The 17,677-nt window shown below is 43.0% G+C and overlaps 1 protein-coding gene across 2 annotated transcripts in view; it reads left to right on the top strand.

Annotated features, from left to right (window-relative positions):
• PLEKHB2 (pleckstrin homology domain containing B2) overlaps positions 1–17,677 on the top strand; it is a 68,859-nt gene that overhangs the window by 14,650 nt on the left and 36,532 nt on the right. Inside the window, exon 1 of one of the 2 annotated variants that reach the window (XM_056564569.1) lies at positions 3,538–3,611. The exons of the other annotated variant lie outside the window; for it this stretch is intronic. Coding sequence (XP_056420544.1) covers positions 3,548–3,611 — 64 coding nt within the window. The 5' untranslated portion in view covers positions 3,538–3,547. Of the gene's footprint in view, positions 1–3,537; positions 3,612–17,677 lie in introns of those variants that run through there. 2 annotated transcript variants of the gene reach the window in all.

The raw sequence follows: 17,677 nt of genomic DNA, 5'->3' as shown, positions 1-17,677 counted from the left end.
AACCAATGAATGATTATTTTTATTTTTAACCCCTTCATGACCCGGGGTTTTTCTGTTTTTGCACTTTAGTTTTTTCCTCCTTACCTTTAAAAAATCATAACTCTTTAAATTTTGAACCTAAAAATCCATATTTATGGCTTATTTTTTGCGCCACCCATTCTACTTTGAAGTGACATTAGTCATTTTACCCAAAAATCTACGGCGAAACCGAAAAAAAAATCATTGTGCGACAAAATTGAAGAAAAAACACAATTTTGTCAATTTGGGGCTTCCGTTTCTACGTACAGTGACCCCCCGACCTACGATGGCCCCGACATATGATGAAATCGACATAGCATTAAGTGCTATCCGGCAGCGCCAAATGCTTAAGCTGCTGCCGGATAGAAGCTTAATGTTCCCCGTGTGGTGCGGTAAGTATTACTTACCCCTCCACGATGCTCCGGGGTGCCCTCCGGGTCCAGCGCTGCTCTTCCGGTGTCTTCTCGGCCCTCTCTGATGACATCAATACGCTGCTGCGCACGTCATCCAATAGGAATGGCGTACGCAGTGGCGTAATGACGTCGCTACGCAGTCCCAGTAAGGCCTTGCGGAAGACAGAAGAGGACCGGAGAAGACAGAAGAGGACCGGAGAAGACAGCGGAGAGCCCAGCGCAGGCCGGGGTCACCATCGGGAGCGGCGGGGACAGGTGAGTACAGCTTCCTATACTTTACATTGCACGAATCCCTCAACATATGATGGATTTGACAAACGATGGCTCGTTTGGAACGAATTACCATCGTATGTTGAGGGACCACTGTAGTACATTTTTTCGGTAAAAATGACACCTTATTTTTATTCTCTAGGTCCATATGATACCCTATTTGTATAGATTTGATTTTGTCGTACTTCTGGAAAAAATCATAACTACATGCAAGAAAATGTACATGTTTAAAATTGTCATCTTCATCTTCTCTTCTCATCACCTCTATAACTTTTTTTTATTTTTCCGCGTATGGGCTATATGACGGCTCATTTTTTGCACCGTGATCTGAAGTTTTTAGCGGTACCATTTTTGTATTGATCGGACTTTTTGATCGCTTTTAATGAATTTTTTCATGTTATAAAAAGAGACCAAAATACGCTATTTTGGACTTTGGATTTTTTTGTGCGTACGCCATTGACCGTGCGGTTTAGTTAAAGATATATTGTTATAATTCGGACATTTCCACACGCGGTAATATCACATATGTTTATTTACACAGTTTTTTTTTATGGGAAAAAGGTGATTCAAACTTTTATTAGGGAAGGGTTTAAATTATCTTTATTAACTTTTATCTTCTTTTTGCAATGTTATATCCCTTGTAGGGACGATAACATGCAGTACATTGATCTCTCATACTGTTCAATACTATGCCATAGCATAGAATTGATCAGTGTTTCTGCCGCTTGGCTGCTCATGCCTGGATCTCAGGCACAGAGCAGTCATTTGGCGATCAGACACGGAGGAGGAAGGTAAGGGACCCTCTTTGTGTCCTCCAGCTGTTCGGGAAGCGCAATTTCGCAGCATCTAAAGGGTTCACAGCTGTGCCTCGCGCTATTAGCCACGGGTTGTGGCCCCTCGTTATGTAAAGGGAAAGGACCCAGGACATACGGGTACGTCCTGGGTCAGGAAGGGGTTAATCAGGGATATAGATTCTGTTCCATTGCTATCACTTAGGATTCTACACTTTATTGGTTGTTGCTTTGGAAAGGGCTTTTTTCATCTTAGACATTTATGGAGCTTCCACAATATGCACCAGAAATGCACTAAATGTATTAAGTCCCCTGCAAAGCAGCCAATTAGAGAATGAATGAAGAGGGGAGCACCCATGTGCACTGTTGTCTACATTCTACAGTCATGGCCTTAAATTTTTCAAGTAAATGAAGTATTTCTCACAGAAAAGGATTGCAGTAACACATGTTTTGCTATACACAAGTTTATTCACTTTGTGTATTGGAACTAAACCAAAAAAGGAGGAAAAAAAGCTAATTGGACATAATGTCACACCAAACTCCAAAAATGGGCTGGACAAAATTATTGGCACCCTTTCAAAATTGTGGAAATATAAGATTGTTTCAAGCATGTGATGCTCCTTTAAACTCACCTGGGGCAAGTAACAGGTGTGGGCAATATAAAAATCACACCTGAAAGCCGATAAAAAGGAGAGAAGTTCACTTAGTCTTTGCTTTGTGTGCCTGTGTGTGCCACACTAAGCATGGACAACAGAAAGAGGAGAAGAGAACTGTCTGAGGACTTGAGAACCAAAATTGTGGAAAAACATCAACAATCTCAAGGTTACAAGTCCATCTCCAGAGATCTAGATTTGCCTTTGTCCACAGTGCGCAACATTATCAAGAAGTTTGCAACCCATGGCACTGTAGCTAATCTCCCTGGGCGTGGACGGAGAAGCACATCATTCTACTGTTTACCCAAAACTAAATACAGTGAAATATGGTGGAGGTTCAATTATGTTTTGCTGCCTCTGGCACTGGGTGCCTTGAATGTGTACAAGGCATCATGAAATCTGAGGATTACCAATGGATTTTGGGTCGCACTGTACAGCCCAGTGTCAGAAAGCTGGGTTTGCGTACGAGATCTTGGGTCTTCCAGCAGGACAATGACCCAAACATACATCAAAAAGCACCCAGAAATGGATGGCAACAAAGTGCTAGAGGGTTCTGAAGTGGCCAGCAATGAGTCCAAATCCCATTGAACACCTGTGAAGAGATCTTAAAATTGCTGTTGGGAAAAGTCGCCCTTCCAATAAGAGAGACCTGGAGAAGTTTGCAAAGGAAGAGTGGTCCAACATTCCGACTGAGAGGTGTTAGAAACTTATTGATGGTTATAGGAAGCGACTGATTTTAGTTATTTTTTCCAAAGGGTGTGCAACCAAATATTTAGTTAAGGGTGCCAATAATTTTGTCCAGCCCATTTTTGAAGTTTGGTGTGACATTGTTACTGCCTGCGCTCCGTTGGCCGTGAGCGCATTGTCCCGTCTCCCAGCGGGGCCGGGATGCGCATCGCGGGACGCGCCCACATGCGGATCCCGGCCCGTCACTCACCCTGTACTGCTGCCGCTTCCGCTCCTGTGTCTCGGCCCCGTCGCCCGCGCCCCCGTCTCCTAGGGCGCGCGCGACGGAGCTCTGAGATTTAAAGGGCCAGTACGCCCTTAATTACGGTATGCACCTGACACTAACTAATAAAGTTCCTGCACCTCCCACACTTCCCTGCTGGATCTTCAGTGCACTTTGCCTAAGAGAAAGCGTTCCCATTGCCTGTTTTGCCTACCCGTGTTACCAGACTTACTTGCTGCGTTTTTTTACTTTAAACCTTTGCCGCCTGCCTTGACCTTCTGCTACGTTGACTACGCCTCTGTCTCATCCTCTTGTTCCTCGCCTTGCCCAGTACCTGTGTGGTCAAGCCGTATCCGGGGTAGCGACCTGGGTGTCGCCTGCCGGAGCAAATCCATCCTGCCTTGCGGTGGGCTCTGGTGAAGACCAGCGGCACCTTAGACTCCGCTCCCTGATATGGTCCGAGTCATCAGCCACACAGGTAGAGGATCCACTACCTGCTCCGTGACATCACATCCAGGTACGTGATAGACATTATGTTCAATTTGCTTTTTTTCCTTCCTTTTTTGGTTTAGTTCCAATACACACAAAGGGAATAAATCTGTGTATAGCAAAACATGTGTTACTGCAATCCTTTTCTGTGAGAAATACTTAATTTTCTTGAAAATTTTCAGGTGTGCCAACATTTACAGCCATGACTGTATGTAAGTCTATAGGAAAATCAGGGACAGCTCACGGCCTCCTTGCCTGCTAAAAGGTGGCCATGGGACCCTGTACTCCTGATAAGTTAGGGGCCCCACCTCTAGAACTGATGCCATTCAGAAATGAATGTAATATGCATGCTTCTTTTTTTTTTTAAATTGGGGATAGGAACCCTCTAACAGCAAAGGAATGGAGGATCGGGCAAGCTAAAATTTGACATGTCTGATCCTTCTTTCCCCAACACCTGCTATCAGGTGACAGTCAGGAGGCTCCCATACACATTAGATAGTCAGGAATTAGCTGGCTTTTATATAATGTGCATGACCAGGGCTGGTTCTGCCTATAGGCAAAATAGGCAGCTGTCTAGAGTGCCCTCTTGATGGGGGCGCTTCTCTGCCCGCTGCAAGAAAGTTAGTAACCAGCCAGCATCTGAAGCACCTGCCGCTCATCCGAACCAACCGCCCAGCCAGAACCATCGTCGTGTGAGGAGGGGGTTTGTTACAGTGTGTCACCCCAGGAGTAAGATTACATGAGGAGGAGGTTTGTTACAGTGTGTCACCCCAGTAGTAAGGTGGTGTGTGTCAAAGGGCGGAGCCTAGGGTGGCAAAAATCCTTGCACCAGTTCTATGCATTACCACCCTTACACAATGATTACTTCTCTTTCTATAGAAGGTCCCTGGTTATTATGTCATCAATCACCCTGATCATCAGGGCATGATCAAGATATAGATTGAACGATAGGGGTATCCCCACCTTGGACATTTATGGCAAATCCACAGGCAGGTTTGAGGACCTTTGTTTCTCACATACATTAGGTGCCAGTTCCAGAGGTAGGAAAATTATCTATTGGACATTTATGGCTTATCCTAAGTATAACCAGAAACTCCAAAGTGGGACTAACCATTTAGGTTAGGGTCACACGGAGCACATCCGCAGTGAATTTCACGCTGTGGATGCGCTGATGGCAGTCACGAGAGCGAGCTTCCTGCTGCGCCGGTTAGCTCTGTGTGGCTGCTTGTAGCGTCAGATTTCCATCTGTAGTCACAGTGCCTGCTAGTAGCTGATGTGTAGCAAGAAAACCCGGCACTACAAGAGCTACTCAGGCGCAGCAGGGAGGTCGCTGTTGTTACTGCCGTCGGCATACGCAGCGTAAAATACGCTTCGAGTTTGCTCCATGTGACCCTACCCTTCATTGTGCAAGTTCTAAGTGCTCTGTAACAATGTTAATTTGCTGAATATAATGTGTAAAAAAAAAAAATTACGCACCAAAAAGGAGTGGTTGGAATCTACTGAAATGTAATGATATATGTAAGTGATTACAATAAGAGCGGAAGGAGAAGTTTATTGGAGAAAACGGTACAATTGAAAGGAGGCTCTAGTACCGTGTTGGGCCCATCTAGCCACTGTGTCATGCTCACCTCTAGGTGTTGTATTACGAGCACAACACTGAAGAATGCTCTAAAAGGGTACTCTGTCCCTAGACATCTTATCCCCTCTTCAAAGATTAGGGCATAAGATGCCTGATCGCAGGGGTCCCGCCGCTGCACCTTGTGTTCATTTTGAACACTTCTTGCACCGGATGTCTAAGGTGCCGCAGCCGAGATCAAGGAGGCCCCCAGCGGCAGGACCCCCATGATCAGACATCTTTTTTCCCTATCCTTTGTATAGGGGATAAGATGTCTAAGGGCCGAGTACCCCTTTAAGTATAGATCCAAGGCTCTGGTGGGAAGCGGCCAGCATCAATACAGTATCCCCTGACTTTTGGATCGGTCATAACAAGGAGTGGAGGAAGGCTCTTCTTTCAGTAGAAGAAAGATAAGATGCAGTGTTGGTGCTCACCCTGGTACGGTAGTTAGAAATAACCGAATACGGACAATAAAATAATAAAGAAAAGGGCTTATATTGCCAATGAGGTACACAGGCAGAACATTTGGGGGGGGGGGGGGGGGATGGCACCCCTCTTCATTAGGTCTAGTGATCAAGCAGGCCAAGGAAGTGTTACATTGTGGTGGAGACTTTCCTGGGAAACCCTTGCTGTGTGAGGGTGGGTATTATCCTACAAAAAAATAACAGCTGGAAGTTATGGATATCCCCAACCATTTCAGATAACGTGCAGGTCCCCAACCAATCACAAGTACAGCAGCAAATAACAATGACCATAGTTTCTTATGCTAAAAACAGCTCTTTTAAGTTGTTGAGTTACATAACTATGCAATAGTAGCTGATGAGAGAGAGAGATACCCATGGGTGCCAACTATGTCATGTAAACACCCAGCCCAACAACAGGAATATCTCCCTGGCTTCCAAGTTATTATTTGCTTGGCATTTAGTTATTTTCCTGCAGACGTTCATTCCTGCAGTCAAATTTCAGCTTTTCTTGAATATATTGTCATAAGGAAGCATTTTCAATATGAACAGCAAGCCAGCACCAGAAGACATTGATTTTGCGCTGAGTCAGAAACAGAAACGAGGTATGTGAGCTGCAGTACTACCGCACATTACCATACATGTTATAAAACAGGGTATGTGAGCTGCAGTACCACTGCACATTATCATACATGTTATAAACAAGGTATGTGAGCTGCAGTACTACCGCACATTATCATACATGTTATAAACAAGGTATGTGACCTGCAGTACTACCGCACATTATCATACATGTTATAAACAAGGTATGTGAGCTGCAGTACTACCGCACATTATCATACATGTTATAAACAAGGTATGTGAGCTGCAGTACTACCGCACATTATCATACATGTTATAAACAAGGTATGTGAGCTGCAGTACTACTGCACATTGTCATACATGTTATAAACAAGGTATGTGAGCTGCAGCACTACCGCACATTATCATACATGTTATAAAACAAGGTATGTGACCTGCAGTACTACCGCACATTATCATAAATGTTATAAACAAGGTATGTGACCTGCAGTACTACCGCACATTATCATAAATGTTATAAACAAGGTATGTGAGCTGCAGCACTACCGCACATTATCATACATGTTATAAACAAGGTATGTGAGCTGCAGTACTACCGCACATTATCATACATGTTATAAACAAGGTATGTGAGCTGCAGCACTACCGCACATTATCATACATGTTATAAACAAGGTATGTGAGCTGCAGTACTACCGCACATTATCATACATGTTATAAACAAGGTATGTGAGCTGCAGCACTACCGCACATTATCATACATGTTATAAACAAGGTATGTGACCTGCAGTACTACTGCACATTGTCATACATGTTATAAACAAGGTATGTGAGCTGCAGTACTACCGCACATTATCATACATGTTATAAACAAGGTATGTGAGCTGCAGTACTTCCGCACATTATCATACATGTTATAAACAAGGTATGTGAGCTGCAGTACTGCCGCACATTATCATACATGTTACAAGCAAGCACTAAGAATAGATAAGAAGAATGGTATATTCACAGAGATAACAAGGGGCAAAACTATATGAGGTGCAGACATACCAGTCAGACCCCAATGCTGATGTCTTAGGGAGCCCAACAGCTGCTAGATAAGAAGGCACCAGTAGTATATATGGTATAGTAGAACATCTTTTTGGAACTACAAAAAGAGGCAAGCTAAAAAAAATAAAATATGTTGTTCATTTTACAATTCTTTTGCTGGCATGTAAGAAAAATGTACCACAGGGATCTGATGCAAGATTTTGGTAGGATAGAAATAACTTAATTTTGTTAATTCCAGCATGCACACAGCCATACGTATATCAAGGTGGGCTGCAAGACAGCTGTACCAGCCATGTGTTGCTATGTGTAAAAATGCTATAGTTTAATATCTACTAGAGGAGTCCTGCAGCCATAAAAACACAAATATAGTAATCTACTAAAATTGTCACTTAGGCTAGGTTCAGACTAGGGAATTTCCGTCTGCAATTCCGCTTTGAAATTGCAGGCGGAAATTCCGCTTGTTAAAATGTATAGTGTAGTGAATGGGTTTCCGTTCACAAATTCACTCTTCGGAATTTGTGAAGCAGAATTTGTGAACGGAAAATCCGCTTGGAAATTTCCTCCTGAAGAATGGCGTTGCTGAATCAGTCGGTGCTAGGACCACGCGGACACTGCAGTCTTCAATAGACTACAATGTGTTCCGCGCGGTCCTAGCGCCAACTGATTCAGTCAGCGCTGGCCACACTCGGAATCTCCTTTGGGTATTTGTATTTTTTCCTATTCAAGGATTTTTTTTTTCATAACAAAAGAAATGGGGGAACAGAACAGTAAAAAAGAAGGGGGGGGGGGGAATAAAATACAAAATAATATACAAACACATCCCTTATATGACGATCCACAGCTTAGCGAAATACAAATATAAAATATACAGAAATACTATGTGCAGCACAATTATTAAAAAGGAGGTTAGCGGTATCCAGAAACATAGACACACACCAGACATCTGAAATGTTTCTGTATAACTATAAGAAAGCTCGTAATTTGTATTATTTGGATCCTTAGTGTTAAACAGCTTAGGCGTGAAAGATATGTCATACGTAGCAACAGTCTTTGTGCCCCAGTAGGCACCTCAAATCTCTGAGGTTTTCTATGTTTTTCAAAGCTTTGCTGTTATAATTTTTGTCATACAAGTTTTTTAAAGGGGGTACGTTGTTTTTTTTTTTTTTTTTACAAAATCAGGATTTGTGATGATGCAGTTTATAGCTATTGTATGTGCTATGGTATAAAGGCTACATTAGTTTATGTACAGGGCCATTTAACTCTGGCTATGCGTAATGATACTCAGAAGGACATGGTAGGAAAACTTCTCATGACGTGACAAAAAGTCAAAAAGCACAAATGCCGTTAAAGAGATGTGTTGCAGAGGGACACTTGTTCAACCTTTTTCTCACAAAAGGGTATACCAGTGGAAAATAATTTGTTTTAAATCAACTGGTGCCAGAAAGTTAATTCTATAAAAAAAAATCATAACCCTTCCAGTACTTATCAGCTGCTGAATGCTCCACAGGAAGTTCTTTTCTTTTTGAATTTCTTTCATATCTGACCACAGTGCTCTCTGCTGACACCTCTGTCCATGTTAGGAACTGTCCAGAGCAGAAGAGGTTTGCTATGAGGATTTGCTCCTGCTCTGGACAGTTCCTGGCATGGACAGAGGTGTCAGCAGAGAGCACTGTGGTCAGAAAGAAAAGAAATTCAAAAATAAAATAACTTCCTGTGGAGCATCCAGCAGCTGATGAGTACTGGAAGGATTAAGATTTTTAAATAAAAGTAATTTACAAATCCGTTTAACTTTTTGGCACCAGTTAATACATTTTTTTTTAACAAAGACAAAGAAAACTCCTTATTGGATATATAGTACTTGAGGAACAGTATTTCTGGTACCTCATACACATTAAGGCAATATGCAAAACTTTTTCTTTTTAGCCACACAACTTGTGAAGAAAAGCTGGACCATTGGTACTGCGATTCTACACTTTGGCATGTATCACCTACCTAAACATTGTTGCAGACCAAGCCGCTGGGACCCCCTGTGATCTCTGGCTGTGTTACCGGAGGCTCATGACATCACGCCACGCCCCCTCAATGCAAGTATATGGAAGGGTGTTTGGCGGCTGTCACGAGGGGGGCATGGCCGTGACGTCACAAGCCTCCAGTGCCACATCGCTAGAAGTTTGATCCATGCACCGGATTACTGGGGTGCCGCTGCAGAAATTGCGGGGGTTCCCAGCGGCAGGACCCCCGCGTTCAGACATCTTATCCCCTATCCTTTGGATAGGGGATAAGATGTCTAGGGGCAGAGTACCCCTTTAATATGAAACTCACAGCTGCTCTCTGGGCCTGAGTCAGTATTTCTTAACCAGGGTTGCAAAACTACAACTCCTAGCATGCCCGGACAGCCAAAGGCTGTTGCAGTTTTGCAACAGCTGGAGACTCCCTTGTTGGGAAACACAGCCATACCGTATTTCATATAAGTGAGTCCAACTCTCACGTATTTGTAAATATTTTATTATATCTTATCATGTGACAATACTGAAGAAATTACCCTCTGCTACAATGTAAAGTAGTGAGTGCACAGCCTGTATAATAGTGTTTAATATTGTGTCCCCTCAAAATAATTCACTCATAACAGGCCTCATCATGGTTAACCAAAGAAAATGAGTGCACATGCTTAGCGGCATATCCAGAGGTTGTCTTTGGGAAATAGACATATGAATGCTGCCAGCATTGCTGCAGAGGTTAAAGGGGTGTGAGGGGGTAAGACTGTCAGTACTCAGACCATACCCTGCACACTGCATTGGTCAGTATGGCTGTGATCCTAGAAGGAAGCCTCTTATAAAGATGACGAACAAGAAAGGCCTAAAACAGTTTGCTGAAGACAAGCAGATTAAGAACATGGATTACCTAAACCATGTCCTGTGGTCCAATGAGACCAAGATAAACTTATTTGGTTCAGATGGTATCAGCATGCATGACGGCAACCAGGTGAGGAGGACAAAGGCAAGTGTGTCTTGCCTACAGTTGATCCCCTCTCGGAGACTGGACACAGGGCAGTAGTCCAAGATGATACTGACCATAAACACACCTCCAAGATGACCACTGCCTTGTAAAGAAGCTGAGGGTAAAGGCGATTGACTGGCCAATAATGTTTCCAGATCTAAACCCTATTGAGCCTCAAATGGAAGGTGGGGGAGCGCAAGCTCTTTACCATCCACCAGCTCTGGGATGTTGTCATGGAGAAGTGGGAGTGGAAAAGGACTTCAGTGACAACCTGTGAAGCTCTGGTGAACTCCATGCCCAAGAGGCTTAAGGCAGGGCTGGAAAATAATGGTGGCCTTACAAAATATTAACACAAATTCGGACATTTCCACTTGTGTATTCACTTTTGTTGCCAAGGTTTAGACATTAATGCCTATGTGTTGAGTTATTTTGAGGGGGACACAACACCCACAGTGCACCCACTACATTACACTGTAGCAGAGGGTCAATTCTTTAAAAAGTACCTCTCATGGTCTTGTTAAATTTTTATAATCCTCCCAGTTCACTGCCCCCATCATGATAAACCACCCCTACCTTTATTTTTTATTATTTTTTAGTTTTTTACCTTGATATTGCTCTGTATTTTTGGCAGATTAAAAAAAAAAATTCAGGAAGGGGCGTTCCCCAGCAGTGACATCATCTGAAGCCATACAGGGGAGAACTTCCCCCCTCACTCTGCTAAACACAGCCCAGAGCAGTTCAGTGTGTGCAGTGTGTTTGGGTGTGTCCCTTTTGAGCTCTTCCAGACTTCCACACAGAGCAGGGAGAAGCAGGTGTTCCATCAGCCCTTCCCAGGAGTGTGGCAGCCTCCTGGGAATGGTTATTCTGCATGAAGCCCTGGGGCTTCTACCTCTTGTTCCCAGCTAGCGGGGGGGGGGGGGGGGGGGGAAGACATTGTCTTCAGCTGCCAACTTCAGGTTACTGGCACTGGGGGGGCACTCCTCTGTGGGGGGGAGGGGAATGTCCAGGTGCTGGTGAAGGAGAGCGGCATGTCCGTGTGCTCGGGGGGCGGTTCCCCGAGTGCTGTGGGCATTACTGGTGCTGCAGGGCACTCCCCTGTGAGAGGGGGGGGGGAGTGTCTGGGCGGCGGAGAGCGGTTGGTCTGTGTGCTTGGGGGGTGGTCCTCTGAGTACTATATGTTCTGCGGGCACTGCGGGGCACTCCTCTTTGGGGGTGGGGGAGTGTCCGGGTGCTGGGATCCGCAGCAGAGCCCTTGCAGATGGGCAATAGTGTTGCTCACGAATATAGCACTATATATTCGCAATTACGAATATTAATTTTTTTTTTTCACAGTACACATCACAGTGATCATCCCTCTCTGCTTCCAGCTTGTGTGGTGTAAAGAAGGCTCTAATACTACTGTGTGAGACCGCCGGGCGAATTTTCGCATATGCAAATTTTCGCATATGCAAATTTTCACATGTGCGAATTTTCGTATATACAAATTTTCGCATATGCTAATTTTCGCATATGTGAATTTTCATATATTCAAATTTTCGCATATGCGAAAATAAAACGCAAATATTACGAATATGCAAATTTAGCGAATATATTCGTCCACATATTCGCGAATTCGAATATGGCCTATGCCACTCAACACTAATGGGCAAAGCTGGCACTGCGGGGATTCCCTGCGTGTCAGAAAGTGTGGGAGCTCGGGTGTGAGACTGGCGATCGAGGGGCTTGCCCCTAAGAAGTCGCCAGGTCCGGATGGCTTAACATCCGAGTGGTACAGGACCTTTAAAGGAGTACTCCGTCGTGCACTTTTTTCCTTTTATCCCGTCCGGGCTTCAAAATAAAAGAAAACACACTTTCTCTTACCTGTCAACGAGCCCCCAGAGCTCCGGTACACTCCGGTACAGGTGTTCGGTCCCCGGGCTGTATTCTTCTTACTTCCTTTTAGCCCGGCACGTCACACGGAGCTTCAGCCTATCACCGGCCGCAGCGATGTCCCGCCTCGGCCGGTGATAGGCTGAAGCTCCGTGTGACGTGCCGGCCTAGCAGGAAGTAAGAAGAATACAGCCCGGGGACCGAACACCTGTACCGGAGTGTACCGAAGCTCCGGGGGCTCGTTGACAGGTAAGAGAAAGTGTGTTTTCTTTTATTTTGCAGCCCAGACGGGATAAAAGGAAAAAAGTGCGCGCCAGAGTACTCCTTTAAGGAGTCTTTAGCTCCCCTCTTGATTCAATGAGTGTCTCTCCTCGGACACTCTGCCGAAGTCAATGAGGAGGTCAGCCGTATTGAGAATTAAAGACCCATAGCTCTTCTCAATCTGGACAGGAAGCTTCTGGCTAAGATACTGTTTAATCAGTTGGTGAGGTTTGCACCCCGTCTCCTTTCGGAGGCCCAGCACTGCACTGTTCCAGGCCGAAGCACCTTAAGTTCTTTCCTTAGTGTCAGGGAGGCAGTGGAGCCGAGTAGTGCAGGTTTCTGGAAGGGGTACTTGCTATCCTTCGATCATGCCAAAGCATTTGATAGGGTGAACGACTAATAGGTCTGGTCCGTCCTCCTGAAATATGGCTTACCAAGCACTTTTGTTAATTGGCTTAATATCTTGTATGCAGGGGCAGAGAGTTTTCCGCTGGTGAATGGGTGGTCTGGCCACTCTTTTGAGGTGGGGTCCGGAGTCCGTCAGGGTTGTCCTTTGAGCCCGCTCGTATATGTGTTTGCGATTGATCCCTTTCTTAGGAGGGTGAGTTGTAGACCATTGGCGGGAGTCAGGATGATTCTGGCGGAGTCGGAGGCCATCCAGAGAGTTGTGGCGTATGCTGACGATGTCACTAAGGGTTGGTCTTTGACCCTCAGGGGAAGGGTACACCTGATCAAATCGTACCCACTCCCCTTGTTTATCTATCTGGGAAGCGTATGTATTTTGCCAGAGGCTTACTACAGTAGGATCTACAGTCTGTTCTTCCAACTGTTATGGGGGAACAGGTTGAACCTAGTCAAGAGGGAGGTTACGTTCCGCACGAGGAGACTAGGGGGTTTATCTATCTAAGAACACCTTCTTGAAGGCTAACATCTCAAACCTCTGGAAAGAGAGGGCTCCTCCGTGAGTAATCTCCTGTAGGGAATGGTTTTGGCCTTTCTTCCAGGAATGGGACAGAGAAGGGCGCATGAAGGACCTCCGTACGCCCCATGTATATCTTCCGGCTTACGCTACTCCAACTCTGAAGGCGATACGTCGGTGGGGTCTGGGAGTGTGGTAGATCAGGACCCAGTCAAGGCAGTTTCTTGACAAACAGGTTCTGTTGGCCCACTTCCAGAAGCCTCTGGCGCTCAGGGACTGCCCAGGTCGGAATCTGAGGGTGGGGTTGTATCTTTTAAACATGAAAAGAATCCCCCAGAAGTTTTGGGACTTGGCCTGGCACTGCTTTCAGGGGAAGCTATATGGAAGGGACAACCTGAAGTACAGGAACTCTGATAACCGGGGATGTCCCCAGAAGAGTGCGGGGACATGCTGGAAAGCATGGACCACTTCCTGCTTCATTGTCCCTTTAATATAGGGGTTTACAACAGGGTGGGTGCTTCCATCTGCTGGAGTCAACTTGCCGGCCTTACCTATCAGGAGTGGGCTTATGGGGCATTCAGGACCCTGTGTGACCAAGACCGGGGCAATTTATTCTTAGTTAGTTTAGTGGTTAGGCACTATACGTGGAACGCACGCTGTTTAGTGTTGACCCAACAGAAAATCCTCTCTGAGGTGGTGGTCTGTAGGAATATCACCGGTGACCTTGGGAAGATCAGGCCTTTGGAGTATGGCAGTCTTGGTACCAGTAGGGCCTCTCTCCTATGGAGAGGTTTTTCTTTTGATGTGCCCTAGGTATTAGGCTTTTTGGGCCAAGTACCCTTATTTTGGTTAGGGGCAGTGACATAGGGACAGGGATAGGGTAAGTGTAGGGTTAGTTTTATGAATGGATAGCGATAGAGTGAGAGGTAAGGTAGAGTTAGGGAGAGAGTTCAAATTTATTCATATCAGGATTGCCATCCTTCGATACTGCATGGACACCTTAGCTTTTTGTTTTGTTTATAGAACGTGAATATTGATAAAGGGCTTACAGGCACTCAACTTGGGCCTATAAAAGGTTTGTATTATTTTTATGTGATTTGTTGTTGTTTTGTATAGGTAGGTGGTTCGATTTTAGTTTGGTTGGGTGAGGGATTTTGGGTGGAGCAAGAAAGAACTCATGTGCGGACTTCATGTTCTTTTTGGGTGGCCTGGAGTGGGTCAGTTATAGGACAAGACTGTATTGTTTGGACTATGATCCTCGTCCAGGTGGGGTGGTGTGGGTGATGGGTATAGTTAGACTTAATTTAGTATATTAGGTTTGTCACTAATTATTTGTATATTTGCTTATAATTTAAGTATGTGTACATTATACATATTGTATGTATAATCTTTGGTTGTATAGCTATGGCAGTCGGACCAGTTTACTTAAGTTAGAATAGAATATATATATATATATATATCTCAAGTTGACGTTATTTTTCAGTTATAGCAAAGTAAGCTATGTTTATTTTTATGTGTTTAAAAAAAATTAAATGGTATGAGTGTATAGTGTTGGTGTGTATACTAAAGTTAGGTAAGTTGTGTGTAGCGTGGTGTGGTAAAAGAATTTTGGAAATCAGGGTTTATTTTTGTTGTAGCATAGCAAAGTTAGCGCTCTTTGTTTTCTTTAAATTTTATATAATAATAAAAAAAAAATTTGTCCAAGTCAAAATTAATTAAAATTATAGCGAAGTAAGTTAAATTTATGTTATTTATACTAAATAAAAAAAATATATAAATAAAAAATTTAGTATAATATGAGTGTTTGTGTACTAAAGTTAGGTAAGATGTGTGTGTAGTTTAATTTTTGTTCCAAGTCGGAGTTAATTTTTGTTGTAGCATAGTAAGCTATATTTATTTATTTTGTTTATTAAAAAAAAATTAACTAGTGTATATATTATTATAGGTATGATTTTGTTTAAGAACAGCTGGGCTGGCTGTTTAGGAAGGATTTATGTTAGAGATGGTTTTGTGTTTTAGTTTTAGCTGGTATCGCTTATTTTTGAGTTTGACGACAAAAAGGGGAATGATGGGCACAGGATGCATGAATAACTCAAAGCTAGGTGAAACAAGTCAAATATTTTTGAGCATGTGTAACAGAGGGAAAGAAAAGGTGACAATTATATACCAATGATAAACACCAAATGAACTATATAATGATTAAAGGGGTATTCCAGGAAAAAACTTTTTAATGTATATCAACTGGCTCCAGAAAGTTAAACAGATTTTTAAATTACTTCTATTAAAAAATCTTAATCCGTTCAGTACTTATGAGCTTCTGAAGTTAAGGTTGTTCTTTTCTGTCCAAATCCTCTCTGATGACACCTGTCTCGGGAAACGCCCAGTTTAGAAGAGGTTTGCTATGGGGATTTGCTTCTAAACTGGGCGTTTCCCGAGACAGGTGTCATCAGAGAGGATTTAGACAGAAAAGAACAACCTTAGCTTCAGAAGCTCAAAAGTACTGAAAGGATTAAGATTTTTTTAATAGAAGTAATTTACAAATCTGTTTAACTTTCTGTAGCCAGTTGATATATATATATATATATATATATATATATATATATATAAAAAAAAGTTTTTTCCTGGAATACCCCTTTAAGAAAAATATGTTTTATTGGACACAAAAAGAAGTGCACAAAGATTTAAAATCACTTAAAAATGTATGAAAACAAGTGGAGGAGTGTAATTCTCAAACATTAGCCCCGTACCATGGCTGCCAAAGCTATTAAACCTCCAGACAAGAAATAAAAAAGGTAATGTATCAACATAATCAAATCCAATATAATAAAATGCACAGTGCATCTGTTACTCTATACACACAGTCTCGAAGTGCACGATACCATAGATGTCTTATCAAACTCTCCATATGTGGGATGTAGGCTGAATGTCTGTGAGGTATAGGAAACTACACACACCGAGAAAACACACCTCACCAAAATATGTGATAACCCCAAATATAGATAGATACAATAAAATGAGAATAAAAGTATAATACACTAAAAATTCATGGTTAAAAATATTCTTTATTACACATAAAAATAGTAGATACAGAATTAATTCATGTGGGCATAAAAAATTGATATGTGATATAAGTAAGGTGGGGGGGGGGGGGGCTGGGATATAGAGTCCTGTATAGCTAAAAGTTTATAATAATACCATATGCAGTGTGGAAAAGTAAATACAGAGGGGGAGATTTATCAAAACCTGTGCAGAGGAAGAGTGGTCCAGTTGCCCATAGCAACCAATCAGATTGCTTCTTTCATTTTCCACAGGCCTCTAAAGAGGCCTGTGGAAAATGAAAGAAGCAATCTGATTGGTTGCTATGGGCAACTGGACCACTCTTCCTCTGCACAGGTTTTGATAAATCTCCCCAATAGAGCTTAACCTGTAATATAAAGTGCTAGTGCAAGGGGGTATAGATGAGAGTACTAAGAGTTTATAACACTGATACAAAAGAAAGAATAAATGATAAAGTGCGAAATCCTGTGCAAAACTGCTTAATTAGTGCAATGAGCAAAAAAAAAAAAAAAGGAGTGCAAAAGTTAGGGTAAAAACTATATAACACAATGTGACAAATGGATATTGTGTGAAAAAAATATACCATAGAAGAAAGGGTTCCAGCTCCCGAAAAAATTATATTGAATTCTAAAAGTCCAAAATTGATTTAGTCCATATTAAAACCAAAAAGGAAAATACCCTGTGTGGTTAAAAACCCCCGCGCCGACGCGTTTCGGACTGTCTAGTCACAAAGTGAAACTGTGGATCACAAGTGGATAGGAAACTAGCCATGTGTCCTATCTATAGTAGAACCAGGACTCCATCACCTGGGTATAGGGAAAAGCAGACTCCACGCGTTCTGCCACTGGCAAAGGTGGCTTCCTCAGGATTTTTGAGTTTGCTCTTCAGAAACGGAAAGTTTGTATTTATGTTTATGATAATGTTTGTATTTTTCTAAGGTTTTATATTTTCATATTAAAAGAGTTTCAGTGTGTGAGATGAGCTCTGATTGGATAAGGCTGCACACACCCCCCTCAGCATTTCCTGATTTTGGACTTTTGCCAGGCCAGCAGGAGTCTAAAGTGTGTGCAAGAGATGGGGGGAGTGTGCTCTGGATAGGTAGGGAGACACCTAGTGGCAGCTTTTTCTTTTTTTTTTCTTTTAAACACAAACAAAACATAGAAAACTTCTTTTTTTTTAATGAGAGTGCCAATTTAATGTTATTCAGTGTTATTTACAAAAATGTGAGGCACGGACTTATGTTAGATACTGTACGCAAATGTCCCAAATCTGCCAGAGAGAGC

The sequence above is a fragment of the Hyla sarda genome, chromosome 3 (genome assembly GCF_029499605.1).
Source record: "Hyla sarda isolate aHylSar1 chromosome 3, aHylSar1.hap1, whole genome shotgun sequence".
NCBI lineage: Eukaryota > Metazoa > Chordata > Amphibia > Anura > Hylidae > Hyla > Hyla sarda.
The sequence above is the reverse complement of the archived record's forward strand: the minus strand, read 5'-3'. Positions and strand labels throughout refer to the sequence as shown.